Below are 19671 nucleotides of genomic sequence, written 5' to 3' on the forward strand. Positions count from 1 at the left end.
GGTTTGTTTGACTGATCCCCAGCAGAGTGGGGATGGACTCCAGGGATGAGGTCCTAGGTCTGCATGGTGAGGGATCTGCTCACTGCTGGAGATTTTCCCAGATTTCATGGGTAAAAAACCACTTGTCCTTCTTTCTTTCCCTCTCTCCTGTGTGTAGTTTTTTTCCTACATCTCAAGGAACACAGTCCCCATTTTCTCCTGGGATGGTGGTGTGTCCCTCAGCTCCTCTCCTAAGAAGGAGCAACAGCTTCTCAGGTCCTCAGGAGCTCCAGGGAAATGCTGGTGGCAGAAAATCTGGACATTTTCCACTGGGCTTGTGCCTGTGGATGGATGGATGGATGGATGGATGGATGGATGGATGGATGGATGGATGATGGATGGATGGATGGATGGATGGATGGATGATGGATGATGGATGGATGGATGGATGATGGATGGATGGATGGATGGATGGATGGATGATGGATGGATGGATGGATGGATGATGGATGTATGGATGGATGGATGGATGATGGATGGATGATGGATGTATGGATGGATGGATGGATGATGGATGGATGATGGATGGATGGATGGATGGATGGATGATGGATGGATGGATGGATGGATGGATGATGGATGATGGATGGATGGATGATGGGTGGATGGATGGATGGATGATGGATGGATGATGGATGGATGGATGGATGGATGATGGATGGATGGATGGATGGATGGATGGATGATGGATGATGGATGGATGGATGATGGATGGATGGATGGATGGATGGATGGATGGATGGATGGATGGATGATGGATGGATGGATGATGGATGGATGGATGGATGGATGATGGATGGATGATGGAGGGATGGATGATGGATGGATGGATGATGGATGATGGATGGATGGATGGATGGATGGATGATGGATGGATGGATGGATGGATGCATGGATGGATGATGGATGGATGGATGATGGATGGATGGATGGATGGATGGATGGATGGATGGATGGATGATGGATGGATGGATGGATGGATGATGGATGGAAGGACAGGGGTGATGGCAAAGTGATTCCACACTTGTCCTGCCGTTGGAGGAGGCTGCCTGGGCTCGGCAGCAGGGTGTGGCAGAGCAGATGACGCTCCCTGCTCAGGGCTGGGTTTATCTTGGCTGCTGGGTGGGCCTGTGCCATCTGCTGTGCCCGGGGTGTCACTGCTGCAGTGGGGCTGTGCGTGGGGCTGAGCTGGGATGAGTCAGCTGTCCCCTGACCAGCTCTGCAGGAGCTGCAGCACTGATTTTCTGTGCAGCAGCTCCGAGCTCGGATCAGTGAAAGAACTCCTTAGGTGTCTGATCTCTGCCCATCTGTCTCTGAATTGTTTGTATCAGCTGGGTTCAGCCTGGTCTCAGTCGAGGTGCCCTGTAAGATCCTCTCCCACAAGCCCTGAATTTTGTCTGACTCCTCAGGCCAGGAATGTGGCGCTGATGAGGTTGAGATCTGCAGATTGAAGCCTTTAAGCAGCCCCTGTTTGCCCAGCCCTGTGCAATGTTTTGCCACAAATCCCGTGTCCAGCACGAGGATGTGTTTTTGGGGTTAACACCATGCTGGAGCGACCCCAGTGATCCCAACTCTGCACCTTCATCCTTGAGAGCTGCTGCAAATCTCCATCAGCACTGTGGCATTTAAGTCTTTTTATAGGATCCCATTTGTGGAGGGTTTGCCTTTCTCTCAGGCTTTCGTGTTATTTAGTAGGTGTTTCATCTCCTCTAATGTGCCCAGAGGAATCTTGGTGCATCTGTGCTGCTGAAGGAGGCTTGGCATTAAGCAAAAACTTCCCTCTTCTGATGCTTGGAGAAGCAGGAGTAGGGTTGAAGGGGAGAAATTAAAGCAGGGATTTATAATGGCTTGAAAATGAAGAAGAATCCATTCCAGATGGACAAAAGCCACGAGACAAATCTGAGTTTACCTGGCTCTGGCAGCCCAGCAGAAAACATTGGTGGGCCTGGGGAGCCTCTGCAGCCCAGAGAAGTTTGCAGAGAGGAACCTCTTGCCTTTTTGCATAACAGCTTTCACATGGCAGAGCCTGAGCTCTGTTGACATGCAGCAAACTGCAACGCTGAAGGAAGGAGGGGGAGCACTGGGAATCGGCCCCAGGAGCTGGGTTAATGGCATCAACAGGCAGAGAGGGCTCCTTTAGCCTGTGTTTCAATTTCCTGGGGATTTTATTTTATTTTATTTTATTTTATTTTATTTTATTTTATTTTATTTTATTTTATTTTATTTTATTTTATTTTATTTTATTTTAATTTTCCTGGAGTTTCATACTGCAGGGTTTGGTTTTGCACTTGGCCTAGAGCTGGTCCCACTGATGGTCTGAAAAGCCTCATTGTGTTTCCCCCAAACAACTCCTGTGCCCCTGCTGCTCTGCCTAAACATCCCATAACCTGCTTCAGCTGCAGCAGGGAGGGAGTGCTGGGGTAATTGTCAATAAATAGCAGGGTTTTGACGTTACTGGAGTGCCTCAGCAAAGAGCTGGGTGAGTTCAGAGAGTTGTGTCTCATGGCAGAGGTGCTTGGGCTGTTCCCAAGCAGAGTGGGCTCACATGTGCTGTGGGGAACAGTGGTGTGTGGGATTTAGGGTCTGTGAGAAGGTGATGGAGAAGGAGAGAGTTCCCACTGCAGCTGCACAAAGCTGCCTTCCAGGTGTAGGAAAAGCCTGTGCAGGTTTCCAAGGGAGGTCATTAATAATAATAATAATGATGTTATTAGCATCTAGTAAGTGTTTCTCATCTCTGAGCTGCTCAGATGTAATTCATCAGCATGTGACAGGCTGCTGGCAAGATCATTCCCACCCCACAGGATTCGGGACAGGTCTCTCCTGTCTGTCTGGAGCCAAAGGCAGGATGGAGGTTTGCATGGAGCTCCTGTCCCATGGGAGCTGCAGAGGGGCAAGGCATGGCCTCCAGGGAAATTCAGCACTGCCAGCCTCAGAGGTGGCTGGATTTGGGATTTCTGCTTTAAACTGATCTAATTTTTCTTTAGGATTCCCTGATTCTGTCCCTTCACCCACCCCTTTCCTCTCTCGAAGTGACTCAAAGTGTGGCTTCCTTTGTGGTGCTTTCCATCATTTGTCTTTGACCTTTTTAATTCCAGAACCTCTCCCTCTGCAGAGAAGGGGCTTTCCCTGTCCAAGCAGGATCATCCCTGACACAGAGCTGATTTCCCAGGCTGGGGCTGCTCGCTGCCCCCCCAAAACCTCACATTCCCTGGGATATCCCACTCTGGACACACTGGGAACAGACACCACAGAGGGGGGTGATCCTGCAGGATGCTTTGGGGTTTCATGGCCACCTGCAGGGCCTGGGGGTGACTCTGTGAGAAATGCTACTCAATTTCCAAAAATTTAAAAGGTTTATCAAAAAATACAACAGAAGACTGAATAGATAAAATATTACAGCACCGGGAGCAGAGGATTTTTCCCACCATGTGCTCATCCACACAATGGGGGTTTTGCATTTTAACCCTTTAGCTCCTCCAAAATTCTGTCCATTGACTCCTTCTTCACTGTCCAGTAGTGGAGTTGAATTCCTTAAATCTTTTTTGGAGGTCAGCTGTTGCCACAGTAATAACCCAACTCTCCCAATGTCCCAAACCCAGGACACCCCCTGATAACAAGACAAGGGGGGTAAAACATAACTATAAATCTACAAAATTTCTCTTAACATATGTGCATAATATTTGCCTTTTAATTGTGAGAGTCAGCCATCACATTGTGGAGATGACAGTCTGCTCAGAGAGAGAGAAAGCCAGATAAGCTTTCCCATGAATTGCTCTGGGAAGTTTTAGGGAGGCAGAGAGAAAGAATGGTGAACAATCTGCAGGTGGTGTTTGTAGCAAGTTGTTTTCCTCATAAGATGTTTACCAAAGGGTGTCTTCTTAATTAAGCAATCATGTGAAATGCGTGGATGAAATGACCAGTCAGGTCCACCTGTATGAGACCAGTATATAAAAGAGGGGGTTCCAATAATGTGGGGGCTTCTAGCCTCTGAGCCTTCTGCCCTGGAGTCTGTGTCACTTGTCCCCTCCTGACTCAGTGGTGACAATCACGTTACTCTGACAGAACCAGAGCTCACAGTCTCAAGCTGCAGCAAGGGAAGTGCAGGTTGGGTATCAGGAAAAAGTTTTTCACACAAAGAGTGATGAAGTTCTGGAATTGTGTGCCTGGGGAGGTGGTTTTTTTTGCTCTCTACAGCTTCCTGAAGGGAGGTTGTACACAGGTGGGGTTGGTCTCTTCCACCGGGCAGCACTGAGAGAACCAGAGGACACAGTCTCAGCTATGTCAGGGAAGGTATAGGCTGGATATTAGGAAAAAAATTCTCACCAAAAGAATGATAAAATACTGGAATGCTGTTCCCAAGGAGGTGGTGGAATCACCATCTCTGGATGTGTTTAAAAAAAGGCTGGACGTGGCACTTGGTGCTATTCTAGTTGAGGTGTTGGGGCTGGGTTGGACTTGATGATCTTGGAGGTCTCTTCCAACCTCATTATTCTGTGACTCTGTGGTGGAGTCTCCATCCCTGGGTGTGTTTAACAAAGCCTGGATGTGGCACTGGGTGCCAGGGCTGAGTTGGGGTGTTGGGGCTGGGTTGGACTCGATGACCTTGGAGGTCTCTCCCAGCACTGTGATTGTGTGATCCTCCTGTCACAGTCTGACACTGGCACTGTCCCTCTGTGTCCCTCAGCCGTGCAGGAGGAGAGGCAGCGGGGCAAGGACCGCAACGAGAACGAGGTGGAGTCCACGAGCAGCGCCAACGAGGACATGCCTGTGGAGAAGATCCTGGAGGCCGAGCTCGCCGTGGAGCCAAAGACAGAGACCTACATCGAGGCAAACATGGGCCTGACCCCCAGCTCGGTGAGCACCTCTGCCCAGCCCCTCTCTGGGCCATCAGAGACAGCTGGGGCACACAGGGATTGTCCTCTGTGGTAAAAAAAAGTGCAGTTCTTGGCTCTGCTGTGAGCCAGCTCAGCCCCTGGAGAGCAGAGCCAGCAGCCACCAGCGTTTGGTGTCTTCTGTCCCACAGCCACAGGGGAGTGAGAGGTGCTGTGGGGAGTGATTTAAAGAGAAGGTTTTATTGTAAATAACAGCTCTCAAGTGCTGAAAGGCAGGAAGGCACTCTGCTCTGAAGAGCTCAGAGTCCAATTGAGGCAATAAACCTGTGTGGCTGAAGTGCAGAGAGATAAGAGCTGGAGAATGAGGGTGTGACTCCTCAGGTGCAGAATTATTCAGCTGCTTGGCTCTGAGAGGGGAAAACCTGGAGAAATTTGCCTAGGAGTTGGCTTTCAAGTTCTTTTCCCAGTTAGAAACCTGCATTATAACTGGGCCTGCTTGGAGCAATCTGGGCTGTACCAGCTGCTGTGTGCCCAAGAGAGGGATGAGAGGAAATGGGACAGGAGCAGCCTGGGCTGGTGGAAGGTGTCCCTGCCCGTGGTAAGGGGTTGGGATGAGATGTTCTTGAGGTCCCTTCCAAGCCAAACCAGTCTGGGATTCTATGGAGAGTGAGGGGAAGTGTTTTGGGTCCTTTCCTATGAAGTTCCCTTATCAAAAGGGAGAAATCTCCCTGCAAAGCAGCAGCCTCCTAATGAGAGAGCCAAAGCCTCCTCTGAAATTCCATTTCCAGGACAGACCCTCTGCAGCCCAGGCAGTGTTAGGGACAGTCCCCACTCCTCCATAGCCCCTTTTCCTGGAAAAGCAGTGGGAATAGAGGAATTCCTGTGAAAAACAGCAACTGAGGCTGCAGTGGGGAGCATCTCCTGGTGGCCTCCGAGTCCTTTGAGGGACTCAGAGGTTGAACTCTGCCAGCAGTTGGGCTGGCTGAGCCAAGAGAGCAGGCTCGTGCACTGGAATACCCCTGTGCAGTTCCTGCTGAGTGGCTGTGAGGCTGAGCTGATGAAATGCAGCTATTGTCAGCAAGTGCAAGGGCTCTGCAGTGTTTATTTTCTGTTACAACAATGCTTTTATCTCTCTCTTTATATGAGGCTTGGAGGGTTTGAGTCAGAAATCCCTTCCTATGGCAGGGAGTTGGAAATAGAGCATCTTTAGAGTCCCTTCCAGCAGAATTCTGTGAGGGGTCTGGGAGTCAGGACAACTTTAATTGGCTTTTTGGGATGCTCTTTTTGCAAAGACAGCTTTTCCTAGCATTCCTTAGGTGGCTCTTGGATATCCAAGGCTTTGTGGTAGGGACAGAGCCAATCCCTCAGTGAAACTCTCCAGGATCAGGTACAGGATCAGGTACAAACCCTCACCTGCATTTTGGAGGAGGATCCCATCCCCACGAGGCTGTAAAAATCTTTTTTTGGAGGAGTTAGTGAGGGGCTCAGAGAGGCTCTGACTGCCCACAGGATCAAAAATCCTTCAGGGGAGCTGGAACCAGCCTGGTGCTGACTTGAAAACAAACCCCAGAGAGGGAGCTGAAATAAATGGCTTCGTCTGGCACCGAGTCTCCTCAAATTGAAAGCCGGTTCCTGCATAATTCAACAGGCATTACTGTGAACAAGGATGTGTGTTGCATCTAAATAGAAGCAGGAGGCTTGTTGAAATGCCCATTATTGTCAAGCACGAGGTGACATTTGTAGCAGGTTTAGCAGATGGATGAGATCAGCAGCTCCCGGTGACGAGGCCACCACGGGATGAGGAGAGGGAAGACAGAGGAGCTGCTGCCTTTCCCCAGAGCCCAGGTGATGGAAAGGCAGACAAATCGAGGCCCTGATAAACACAGGGAGAGCACCGAGCTGCTTGCTGTGTGCCTCGTGTGTTGGGTGCTGTGATTTGTGCCTCTGCGCTCGGGCTGGTGACCTGCAGGGACATTTCCAGGCTGGGATGGGGGTGGCAGGGTGATTTAGGGATTGGCACCCACATAGAATGGGTTAGAAGGGACCTTAAAATCATCTTAAAGGCACTTCCCACTATCCCAGGTTGCTCCAAGCTCCATCCAGCCTGGCCTTGAGCTCTTCCAGGGATGGAGCAGCCACAGCTTCCCCAGGGCCTCCCCACCCTCCCAGGGAAGAATTTTCTGCTCTAACCCCACTCTCTTGTAGTTTAAATCCATTCCCCCTCGTCCTGTTGCTCCAAGCTCTGGTGGCTGTGGCTGTCACCTTGTGCCATGTCCCTGTCCCAGGGGTGGCTTTGCCTCTGCCCCATGCCTTGGCAATTTGGGCTCCTGCCCTGCAAGCACAGCCTGGGACAGGCTCCTGGCCAGGAGGCAAAGCCTGTAACTGAGAGCTGCCCTCCCCACTGGGGCTTAATTGGCCTTTGAACGTCTGGTTTCAAGTCCCCATTTTGTGAAGATGCCTCCAATTGCAGTTTTCCAGGAGGTTCAGCTGCAGTTTTCCAGGAGGATCAGCTGCAGTTTTCCAGGAGGGTCAGCTGCAGTTTTCCAGGAGGGTCAGCTGCATTTTTCCAGGAGGATCAGGTGCCCTTTGGCTCTGTCACACCCCGGCACCGAGCCCTTGCTATTTACTGCAGGAGGGGATTTGCTTTCCCTGCACAGGGAGGCTTTCCAGCACTGCCCTTCCCCTCCTGGAGCCAGGCAGGGCCCTCTGGACACTTTTAGCTGCTTCTCACACTCCAGTGATCAGGTTCTGCCGGGAAGAGCCATGGTGGTTCCAGGAATTGCCATCTGAGGTGGAACTGAAGCCGAGGATGAGGCTTTGGAGCACCAGAGCTTGGGGACAGCTTGTGCTGCCCAGGGAGGGACAGCCAGGCCTGTGGCACCTGGAGCCCTGCCCAGCAGCCAGCCCTGATGAAAGCTTTGGCAAAAACATCTGATTTACCTAAATTACCCCTTTTGTGGGGTTCTGCAGGCCCTTGTTGCTGCAAGGACTGGGTTCTGCTGGAGCATGTTGTGATCCCCATCCCGCCTCACCTGGGTGCCAGGATTCTCCACCTGGCTGAGCAAACTGGCATCAAACTCGAGGTCAGGGATGTTCAGGGTGTCTGGTGTCCCTTCTCCCCCTTCCTGCCTGTGAATATCAACATTCCCAGTGCTTCCAGTGGAACCCTGAACCCTGCAAAGCTCCTCCTCACACGCACTCCTGAGTTTTCCCCTTCTCCATGGGAAATCCCTTCTGACCTCCTTCTCCTGGGAAAAGCCCAGTCCCTGCTCACCTCTCCTCCCTCAGGGAAGAGCCCCAGCTCCCTGGGGACGAGACTGCCCTGCCCTTGCCCCCCTGGGGGAGCTGCAGGAGGGGGTGGCACAGGGGGGCACATCCCTGCGTGGTGCCAGCCTGTGCCCATCCATCTCTGCACGCGACAGGTGGGAATGCTCCCAGGGCAGGTGCCCTGAGCCTGCCAAACCCCGGCTATTTTAAGCCTGGAGAGTGGGAGATGTTGGCCACTGAGGCATCAGAGCTTTGGGGTTTGCTGCCAGGGCTCTGAGGGAGCCCCCTCGGGGAGGGGGCTGTGCCACAGGTCACGCTGGCATTCCTGTCTGCTCTTCCTCTGGATTTACACCCCTTCCCCCTGCAAGCCGGGGGTGAAGTAAACACTTCTCCTCCAGTTTGGAAACTGCTCTTTTAAGGACATGGAGAGAAGCTAATTGTACAATGCAAGCTGCTGGATATCAGCTGGGATTACAGAGGGAGGTGGGAAGGGCTCATACATCCCTGTCCAGAGAGGTAAACCCTACAGACTCGCTTGGATCAGCCAGCTCAGCCTTCCCCAGGGTTAAACTGGCTCTTCCAGTTCCTAATCACAAATCCACTTGAGCTGTGAGCAGTTCCTTTAAACAGGGATTTGGTGTGTTTAGGCTGACTGTCCTCCTTGAGAGCAGATGGTTTCTGTTACTGGATAATATTTCAAAGGAAAGGGGTTTTCTCTTTTTTTTTGTTATTTTTCTGTAATGCCCCCTCTGGTGCTGGTTTATCGAGCTGGGAGAGGTTGGAGTCTGCCCTTCCCCAGGCTGGAGCTGCCTGGATTCATCAGTCAGGGTGATGGATATGGAGTCTCAGCACTCCCAATTCCCATGTTGGGGCTTGCTAAAAACAATTACAGCCCTCGTGGTGGAGCAGCCAAATCACTTCCTTTGCCTGTGAGTGATAACACCCACCTCGGGGATGGCAGGCAGGCTGCTCCTCCAGCCTCTCTTTTCCTCACTCTGCCTTTTCCAAGCTTTTCCATCTCTTTTTTAATGCCTTTATTTTGGTTTTTTGGCAGCCCAATGACCCGGTGACAAACATCTGCCAGGCAGCAGACAAACAGCTCTTCACCCTGGTGGAGTGGGCCAAGAGGATCCCCCATTTCTCTGAGCTGCCCCTGGATGACCAGGTCATCTTGCTCAGAGCAGGTGAGTGACATCTGTCCCCACGTGGGCACTGCTCAGTGTCCCCTGGGATGGGCTGTACCCTCAGGTTTAGGTCCTGGCAGCTTGAAAATCTTTAATTGATTCTTGATAGATCTGACAGTTCAGTTTTTAAATAGGATTTTGAAAGCCTTGCATGGGATGTGTTGGTGAATTGGATCCAAAATGTGGCCAATCAGCTGAAAAATGGCCCAGCTTCATCTCTGATCCGTGAGGAGCTCAGAGATGGGTGCTGGCTGACTTAAACCAAAGGAGTTAAACTCTGCCTTCCTCCCAAACTGAGCCTTGAAAAACCAAGTGGGCTCAGGCCCCCATGAAATTTCATCAAACTGAAATGTTTGATCATAATTAAAACCAGAGAGGAGAGGAAAGTACATCTCACTTCTTCTCCCACCCACCAAGATGAAAATAGAACTCTCAGGGCTTATTTTAAATTTCCTTGTGCAGCAGGGGGGCTGCAGGAGCAGGATTTGGGAGGTGGAAGCAGTTGGTTGTGGGAAGGGTCTTCCCCTGTTGAGTGAACTCAAGCTCCTGCTGCTGCACAAAGCTCGTGGAGGGCAAGAAAGCAGGAGCAGAGCTCAGGGAGGATGTGTTTGAGGCATGAAGATCTTTGTAAGCCAGGGACGTTGATGTCCTTGGTACTTTTAAAGTTCATTTTAATTCCCCCAAATTCACTTCTGTCTAGGTGCTGCACCCTTCCAGGCTGGCTCCTGCAGCCTCTGGGTGAAGGTGCTCCATGGATTTTGCCAGAGCTGGCTCTGGGCCCTTTGGAACATCCAAAGTGTGGATTTGAGGGGGATTTCTAGAGCCTCTTGTGAGAGGGGATGAGCAGGGAAGCCTCTCTGCAGGGATCCTTTCTGCAAAGAGCTGGATTCAGACCAAGCTCTGCCTTTTCCTTTTGGGAAGTGGAACCCAACCCCACCATGGCAGTTCCAGGTTTTCCTCTCTCTTTAGCAGGCAGCTGATTAAAACTGGAGCTGGAGAACTCCTGACCTGTGTTCTGTGCTTGTGACCCACTCCACACAGCAGGAGAGGGGCTGCCAGCCCCCTCACATCCCAAATTTCCTGGTGGCTCCAACCCTGAGACTGCTGAGCAGCTCCCTGGAGCTCCCTGCTCCAGACACCTCTGCCAGGGCCTCAGATGACCTTGCCCAGGCCTTCCAACCAGTGCTCAATGTATTATTGAGTGGCCTGCTGAGAACAGCTGCCCATGAAATATTGAAGCATTAAAATCCAGCTAAGAGCCTCAGTCAGGCGTCCTGGGAGGCAAAACAAGTGGAGCACACAGCTCGGGAGGAGCAGGGCTGGGTGGGCTGGCAGCAGCTCTCCTCAGATCCTGAATCATTTAAAAATACTCCCTCTCTGAGCTGTTTGGAAGGGAAGGAAACCTGACTTTTTAAGCATGTTTTCCACTGGTTTTCTTGTTTCCAAGCTGAGACAGGAATAACCTGATGTTTTCTCAGCCTGGCAGAGGGTGCTGAGTGTTACATCCCTGCAGCTGGGTTTGTAGGGCTGGTGGGGAAGCTTGGCAGAGAAATGCATTGACACTGCTCTGCCAGAGTGCCTTCCCCATCCCAGCGGAGCCAGAGCACCCCTGGGGGCTGCAGCCACCCTGGTGGGTGAGACAGGAGTCACAGGAGTCACAGAATTCTGCTGTGCCTCTCCAGAGCTTGGGCTGAAACGAACTCCCAAGGGAGACTTGGCTGCTCTCTAATTCCAGTTTGCTGCCTGTGGTTATGGTGAATTTTCCCTGCTTGCCTCTGTCTTGGCAGCTCTTTGGGAAAGCCAAGGTGGGAAAATCTCACCCATCTCAGCTGAAACATCCCAGCTCTACATGGGAATAATCCAGAGGAAGGATGCTGATGAATCCAGCCCTCCTTCACTGGAATAAGCCCAGTTTGGAGTGGGTGTGGAGAGCCAGCTGTGGTTCCTGTTGCTTGGAGCTGCTGTGGGGCTGTGTGTGTGACAAATTCCCGTGGATCTGCCTCTGGGAGTTCCTCTTCCTCCAGAGAATGGGGCTCTGCAGGCTCCTTCTCCTCCATCCTCCTCTGGTTTCAGTGTTGCAATCCCTGTGAAAGTGCCAGGCCTCACCCAGTAAATAGCCAAAGAAATGTTCCCGTGCTGGGGTGGAAACATCCTGTGGCCACTTAGGAAAGAGTGAACTTTATTCCTTGTCAACATTTCTGGTGGCACAACCCACGGCTGCAGCAGAAGGTAAATACAGCACACATGGGCCCTGTGTTTGTTCCAGGCTGTGAGATGTGTTCTTGTGACAGGAGAGGTGAGGGATATTGTTGTGTTGTTTTTCCAGCCTGGGAAAAAAACGCCTAAATCCAAATATCCAGAGGTTTCTGGACCAGAACTGCAGAACATGTTCAGGCTGGGGGTGTTGCAGAAGACCCCATCTTGTCCAACTGAAGATGCTGCTCCTGGCTGGAAGTCACCCAGATTTCCACCCTTCAAGCTTGGCAGCATTTCCTCTCACCGGGGGTTTGTTTCAGGAATTCTTGAGCTCAGCCTGTGATGGATTTAGGAACTGAAGAGGTGTTGGATTGGGATGGGCAGCTGGAAGGTGTGGAGGTCACATCTCCCCTCCCTTCCTTGGAGGTCTGGGCTCAGAGGATGTCCTTCCCATATCCCAAAGCAGCCTGCCCAGCTGATAAGACTAAAATCAGTTTTCCAAGCAGCTGTGGCAGCAGTCACAGACGTGGGGCTGTGCAGAGAGCAGACCCAATCCCTCCCAGCATTTTCATGGCAGAAGCAGCAAACCCACAAATAAAGCCAGAGATTCCATGGTCCCTTTTACGAGGCTCAGGGCTGGAGAATGAACTTCTGTGGCCTGAGGAGGAGCCTGATGAGCTGATAGCAAGTGCTGATAGGGCTGGAACTGCTGGGAGGCTGAGGGCAGAGGCGAGCTCAGGGCTCCACACCCACGGGGAGCTTCAGGCAGAGCTGTTTGCTCAGTGTCTGCACGGTTTATAGAGGAAACTGCTCCCCTTATTAGCTTTATTTTTAGTGCCTTGGGTTCCTGATGGTTTTTTCCTTCCCTCACATCCAAGAAAAAGCTGGCTCCCCCCTCCTTTCCCACATCCAGCCACGTTCCTGCACCAAAGGCTCCTGTCAGAGAGGTGATGTCACCAAATCCCAAACTTCCCGAGGATCCCACAGCTCTAACCTGCAGCCTCGCTGCTTTTCTCCTCCCCAGGGTGGAACGAGCTGCTAATTGCCTCCTTCTCCCACCGCTCCATAGCCGTGAAGGACGGGATCCTGCTGGCCACGGGGCTGCACGTGCACCGGAACAGCGCGCACAGCGCCGGCGTCGGGGCCATCTTCGACAGGTGGGGTGGGATGATGGGATAATGGGATGGGATGGGTGGTGGTCACATCTCTGAACACAGAGAGACATAGTATTCCCTGTCCATCTTCAACAGGTGGGATGGAATGGGGTGGGATGGGGTGGGATGGCATGGGTGGTGATCACATCTTCTCTGAGCACAGAGACACATGGTGTTCCCTGGGCATCTTTGACAGGTGGGCAGGGATGAGATGGGTGGTGGTCACATCTCCTCTGAGCTCAGAGATGGGTGGTGATCACATCTCTGAGCTCAGAAAGACGTGGTGTTCCCTGTCCATCTTTGACAGATGGGCAGGAATGGGTGGGCACATCTCTTCTGAGCACAGAGAGACATGGTGTTCCCTGGCCATCTTCGACGGATGGGATGGGGTGGGATGGGATGGGATGGGATGGGATGGGATGGGATGGGATGGGATGGGATGGGATGGGATGGGATGGGATGGGATGGGATGGGTGGTGGTCACATCTCTGTGCACAGACAGACATGATGTTCCCTGGCCACCTTTGAAGGTGGGCAGGGATGGGTGGTCACATCTCTTCTGAGCACAGAGACACATGGTTCTCCCAGGAAAACCCTGGGAAGCTGTGAGAGGCTGTGGTGTGGAATTTGTAGGCAACCCCGACAAGGGGAGAGATGAGAATCTTGACTCTGTGTTTCAGAAGGCTGAGTTATTATATGATATGATATTAAAAATGCTATACTAAAACTATATTAAAAGAATAGAGAGGAAGATACAGACAAAAGTTTAGACAAGATTGAAGAAGAATGAATAACAAAAACTCGTGACTGCTCAAAGCTTCGACATAGCTGGCTGTCATTGGTCATTAAGTATAAAAACAATTCACATGAGAGCAATCAAAGATGCACCTGCCACATTCCACGGCAGAAAATAGTTATTGTTTACATTTCTTTTCTGAGGCTTCTCAGCTTCTCAGGAGAAAAAATCCTGGCGAAAGGATTTTCATAAAATATCACAGTGGCACTGTGGAATCTTGTATTTGCCAGGTTCCCCAGATGAGGGAGGAGTGATGCATCTGACTCCATGTTCTTAGAAGGCTAATTTATTATTTTATGATACTATATTATATCAAAGAATACTAAACTAAACTATGCTAAAGAATACAGAAAGGCTTGGAGGATACTAATGAAACTTGTGACCCTTTCTCCAGAGTCCAACACAGCTTGGCCCCAGTTGGCCAATAATTCAAAATAATTCACAGCAGAAACCAGTGAAACAATCACCTGTTGGTAAACAATCTCCAACCACATTCCAAAGCAGCAAAACACAGGAGAAGCAAATGAGATAAGAATTGTTTTCCTTTTCTGAGGCTTCTCAGCTTCCCAGGAGAAAAATCCTGGGAAGGGATTTTTCCAGAAAATATAACAGTGACAGTGGGAAACTTAGAGAAAAGAATTCAAACAATTCTTACCTCTCTTTCTGTGACCATTGTTTGTAGATATGGCTCTCCAGAGTGTGCTGTTCATAGCTCACCAGTACTGTGAGAGGTTTGCACTTTGAGACCAATCAAGTCTCACCTTAACGAGTCACATCATAAAAGACATTCTACTTTTCATTAATTGGCTTTCTGATTAATCTTCTGAAGACTGGAGTCTTTCATTCCATCCCTGACTCAACAGCATCAGGGATGGAGGGCTGGGGTTCCATCAAACCACTCACCTGGACATCCCCATGCCTGCCTCCTCCCCAGACTGCCTCCATGCCTGCTTGAGGGGTCTGAGGAGCCTGGGATGAGGGAATCCATCCCATGAGAACACAGGGAGAAATCCCTTCCTCTGAAACCTGCAAAAAACCCAACAGCCCCAAACGCAGAGGAGGCTGCCCAGTGCAAAAATCCCAACAGCCCCAAACGCAGAGGAGGCTGCCCAGTGCAAATCAAAGCTCCTTTCATGGGGTCCAGATGCCTTCTAATGTTACGAGGAGGCCACTCCTTTGTTCCTTTTCATCTTTAATTGGACCAAGGCGCGATTTTATTTGCGCAATGAGGAGGCCCCAGCGATCCTCAGCAGGTTCCACAGGCGTGTCCCCAGGGCTCTTTAATCTCAGGCTTTGGGAAAGTGCTTTAAAGCCAGGCTTGCAGGGTGTTTGACCCACAGCGTGACTCCAGACGCTGCTGAAATGCTGATTTCTCTCCCTGAGACTCATCTTGAGTTGAAACCAAATCACCTTTGCTGCTCTGCTCTGTGAGGAAATTGTTCTTCGGACCTGGGTGACATCATTTGTTCCTGTGAGGTCATAAGTGCAAGATCATGGCTTTGCTGCAGGATCTAACATGAAAAACTGGGCAATCAGTGGAAAATATTTCAAGACCGACACCTTCAGTAAGAGCAAAGGGAGCAATAAAAATTACCGGCAGAGGAAATTACTTTTAGATACCTGTTGGGGTGGGTTTTTATTGTTATTTTTTATTTTTAGGCAGCTTTCTCAGGTGCCAGAGCCTCTCAGTGAATGGATGAAGGCGGTTTTTATGGTCCCTGCTGTATCTCACAGGAACTATTGATGTTCCTAATGAGCTATTTTTGATGGAGGAGGAAAATGAGGCCACATCCTCAGCTGGTACAGGCCAGCCCCATCCCCAGCTTTGTTAAACGTGACCGGAGCTTCTCCCTCCGGCTCTGACACCTGGGGCTTTTCATTCCCTTTTTTTTATTTATTTTATTTTCATGCTGACTCTGTGCTTTCTCTGTCCTTTTGCAGAGTACTGACAGAACTGGTGTCCAAAATGAGGGACATGCTGATGGACAAGACAGAGCTGGGCTGCCTGCGAGCCATTGTCCTCTTCAACCCCGGTACGTGCCTGCCTCTGCTCCCCTGGCCCCTCTTGGCTGCTCTCCTGTGCTTTTGGCTCCTTTTCCTCCCCAAAAAGCCCTTCTGGAAATAGCAGAGGGCACCCAGATTCCACAGGGCAGGGGTGAAAGTTGGTTTGGTTTGGTTTGGAAAGGACCTTAAAGCTGATTTTGTTCCAAACCTCCTGCCCTGGGCAGGGACACCTTCCACTGTCCCAGGGTGATCCAAGCCCCATCCAGCCTGGCCTTGGGCACTTCAGGGATGGGGCAGCCCTCTGAGCACCCTGTGCAGGGCCTCTCCACCTTCCCAGGGAAGGATTTCTTCCCAAAATCCAATCTAATCCTACTCTTTTTCAGTTTACAGCCATTCCCCTTTGTCCTGTCAGCTCTGCCCCTTTTAGAGTGACTGTGAAAAGAAAGTCCAGGTGCTTGAGGGAATTGTCCCTGAATTGGAACTAAGTGAGATCTAGATGTTGTTGAAGAGAAAAATATGGATTAGAGCAACACCAGAGCATGGAGATAATTGTGTCTGTTCCCAACCTCATCATCCAAGGGCTTTTATTACCTGTGTTTCTGGAAAAGCCCTTTGCAGACCTGGAGAGGCTGAAAGACATGAAATGTGCTCATAAAATACACAAAACCCTCAGGTTTTGACCATAATTTCACAGACTTTGGGAGGGTCACAGTGCTCCCTGTTCCCTCTCAGGCCCAGCTGCCCAAGGGAAGAGGAAGGTTCAGTGCCAGGGTTTTTCTCCAACATTCCAGGAGCAAATCCCTGTGCAGCAGGAGGCAGCCTGCACATACCTGCAGAGCTCTCTGGGGGGATCTCTGGATTTCAGGGTGGATCAGAGCAGAACCAGATGGCAGCCAAGGACAAACCTCCCCATCCACACCAGCCCTGCCCTCCCTGAGCACAGCTTGTGCCCAAGCACAGCTCCTTGCCTGGATTTTCCCACCACAGCCAGGCCATGCTGTTCCAGCAGGGTTTATTACAGTTTCATGGGTTTGTTTTTCTTCTTGACCAGTTTGGTATTTTTTTTTTTAGTCCCCCCCTCTCCTTGTAATCAGCAGTAATTTATTGTCTGTAATTTGGGATTAGCCATTTATGGTCAAAGAAGGGGAATCTGGAGAGGTTCCCGTGGCACATGTGCTTGGGGATATCGATTTCTGCACTGTCCCTTTCACCCTGCTAAAAACAGATCCTCACTGTGCCCTGTCCTGGGGCTGTGCCAGAGCAGGGGCTTCTCCTTCAGCCCCACCGCAGGGCTGGAGGGATTTCGGCTGGAGGGGGAATTAATCCCTTTCAAATGAGTGTCTGGGACCGCTGAAATGAGCCAAAACATTTGGGGTTTGGGTATGAGGTGAGAAAAAATCTAATTTTGTGGGAGTGCTCCCCAAGTGCCTGGAGCTCAGAGCCTGCAGCCACACTTTGGTGGGGCTGGAAGAGATGGAGGGAGTGCACAGAGGGGTTGCTGCCTGCCTGGGCAGGCTGGAGGTGTTTGCCTGATGGTTTTTTTTTTTTTTGTGTTGCCTTTCAGACTCCAAGGGGCTGTCGAACCCGGCGGAGGTGGAGGCGCTGCGGGAGAAGGTGTACGCGTCGCTAGAGGCTTACTGCAAACACAAATACCCCGACCAGCCCGGCAGGTCGGTCCCTGTGCCCTCCTCCTGCACCCCCTGCAAACCCCCTGCAATGGGTGCTGCAGCTCCCAGGGTCCCCTCTCTGATCTGGGCTCTCTGTTCTCCGTGATTCCCTGCGGGTAAATCCTTCATTTCTACCTGCTCCAGCTCTGTGCATCCCTAAAAATCCTCCCCTGTGCAGTGCACAGAGCTCTTTATTCCCTTGCCAGGAAATCCAGCAAGGTGGGCAGAGCTGAGGAGCCCCAGCTGCCACAGCCCCAGCAGTGGGATGAGCACGTGTGGGATGGGGGTATCATTTCCCTTCAGGAAACCACGGCCAGCGAAACCGCAGCAAAAACAGGACTCACATGGAGTTAATTTTCAGTGGCAGATGAGCATCATTGCTGGGAAGTGAAAGCCTCAATTGATGCTCTTTTTCTCCCCTCCCTGCCTCCCCCAATCCAGCTGGGAATGGGAGGGGGAATCAGGAATGTGTTCCTGGATGGCTCCAGAGCTGAGTGGGCGCATTTTCCCAGTTACAGCCTGGAGCTGGCAACTGCCAGTTAAGTTCCTGACAGCTTCTTGAGAAACCAAGCACAGCACTGGAAGCTGCTACTGGTGCATGAATGGTGGGGGGAAAACAGCCCAGGCAACTGGGATTTGCATCTCACCTGCATTCCTGGCGGGGTGTGGGGGTGGAATGAAAGGGGTGCTTTCACAGCAGCGAGTGCAGCGGGCAGAGCCTGCCCTCAGAAGTGATGCTGGGTTTGGTTTTTCCCCCCATTTTGGGTCTCAAAATGCTGGCAGATGAAGAAAGGTGTGTTGTGAAGGGATTTCTGGGACGCTGCTGGTTGGTTTGAGGCAGGCAGAGTGAGGATGGGGGTGCCATGGGGTGTGTTTGGTTTGTGGTGAGCAGGGGGATTGAGGGGTGAGCACAGGGCTGTGCTCACCTCTTCCAGAAATCTTTATTAAACTGCATTTCTGGAGCAATTCCAGAGCCAGCCCCTGGACTTTGGCTGTTGTGGTGTTGCAGAAGAGCTGTTCCTGGCACCAGGAGAGCTGCCTTGGGAATCATGGCCAGCAGCTCTTCTGGATCATTCCCTTGGTGGGCTGAGCTCTTGCTTCAGGGTCTGCAGCCTGGCACACACAGAGGGTGGCACAGGGACAGCACCAGTCCACAGCAGCTCCCCAGGGCTCTGCCTCAATGCTCTGTGGTGTTTGAGGGAGTGTTTGAAGCCCAGAAGCTGCACCAGGGGCTCTGCAATTTCATCTCTCACTGGCTTTGAGTGACCTTGGGCTGGTCAAAGGTCACACCCATGATGATGCTCACACCCATCCTTGGCGACCTGAGAGGTTCTGCAGGCTCAGGGATGTCCTGAGAGCTGTGCCTGGGCCCTGCTGCCTCCCCTGAATCCCTCAGGGGTGCAGGGCAGTGGTGGCACCATCCCAGGAGCTTCAGCAGGGTGAACCCCTGGGCTGGGCTTGCACAGGAGCTCCCCAAAGTTCTCCAAAACTCTGGGCATCCTGCTGGCCCCGTGGCACCATGTGCTCACCAGCTGCAAACAAGTTCTCCCTGTGCTTGAGCCACGTCTGGGACCTTCCCCTGCTCCATGCTGTGGGATTTCTGGAATTCCCACCTTTTCAGGTGTCCCAAATCCCCATCCAGCAGCAGCTTGGGAGCACCCTGCAAACACCACAAGGGAATTTTTACTGCACAGAGAGGCATTCCCAGGAGAAACCCAGCCCTGCTCCCCCCCTGCAGCTCCACAGGGAGGGCTGGGTGCCTACGTGCCAGCCAGCAGCCTCAGGGAATCAGGAATCAGGGCTCTTTTCTCCCCTCCCAGCCCTGGCACGTTGTGCTCTGGGCTGGTTATCTCACAGTTAAACATATCCGAGGGCTGGAGCCATCATCTGGTTTGGTTTAAAGTGAAACTTCCTGAATGGGATGGTAGGGCTGATTTGTTTTTCCTGGCTCTGCTCCCACCGTTCTCGCCAGCTCAGCAGAAAAAAAAAAATAAAAAAAAAATAGGGAGAGGGAATTGTGCATGCATGTAGAATATCTGTGTGCTTGTGCATGTCTGTGTGTGTGTTTTCTGCAGGGTCCCATTCTGCCTGGCCCTTTGCTGCTGCTCAAGCCCTGATTGTGCAGCAGGAAAAGCAGATGACCCTGGCCATGAAAGGGCTTTTCCCTGGCTTGGGAGCACTCACTCACTCCAGGAGGTGACATCCAGTGGCACCTGGGCTGCTCCAAGGCACTCTTGCAGGAGCTGGTGGCTTTCTCCTGGCTCCACAGCTCCTGTCACCCTCTGAGCCCAGCACCAGCAGCTTTTCCCTGTGAGGGTGGCTGTGGGTGGCTCACTGCCATCCTGGCTGGGTCCTGCAGAGCTGCCAGCTCTGCCCAGCCCTCCTGGGCAGCTGTGACCTGAAACCATCTGCTCCAGCAGGGCAGGCTCTGGGGACAGGGTTTTGTTTGCCCTCCTCAGAGCCCTGGGCCAGGGGAGCACCCCTGGTTTGCAGAGCTCCCTCCAGCTCCTGTGTCACCCTCGGTGTCACCCC

The 19671-nt window shown here is 51.7% G+C and overlaps 1 protein-coding gene across 2 annotated transcripts in view; it reads left to right on the forward strand.

The window, feature by feature from the left end:
- Positions 1-19671, forward strand: part of RXRA (retinoid X receptor alpha) — a 106239-nt gene that overhangs the window by 81054 nt on the left and 5514 nt on the right. For both annotated transcript variants that reach the window (XR_010348953.1, XM_064393361.1), the window contains exons 5-9: positions 4724-4893; positions 9193-9322; positions 12543-12675; positions 15410-15501; positions 17037-17142. Coding sequence is in view for 1 of the 2 variants with exons in the window: in XM_064393361.1 (XP_064249431.1) it covers positions 4724-4893; positions 9193-9322; positions 12543-12675; positions 15410-15501; positions 17037-17142 (631 nt within the window). In the remaining variant the exon portion in view is untranslated. The remainder of the gene's footprint in view (positions 1-4723; positions 4894-9192; positions 9323-12542; positions 12676-15409; positions 15502-17036; positions 17143-19671) is intronic.

Source organism: Passer domesticus, chromosome 18 (genome assembly GCF_036417665.1).
Source record: "Passer domesticus isolate bPasDom1 chromosome 18, bPasDom1.hap1, whole genome shotgun sequence".
NCBI lineage: Eukaryota > Metazoa > Chordata > Aves > Passeriformes > Passeridae > Passer > Passer domesticus.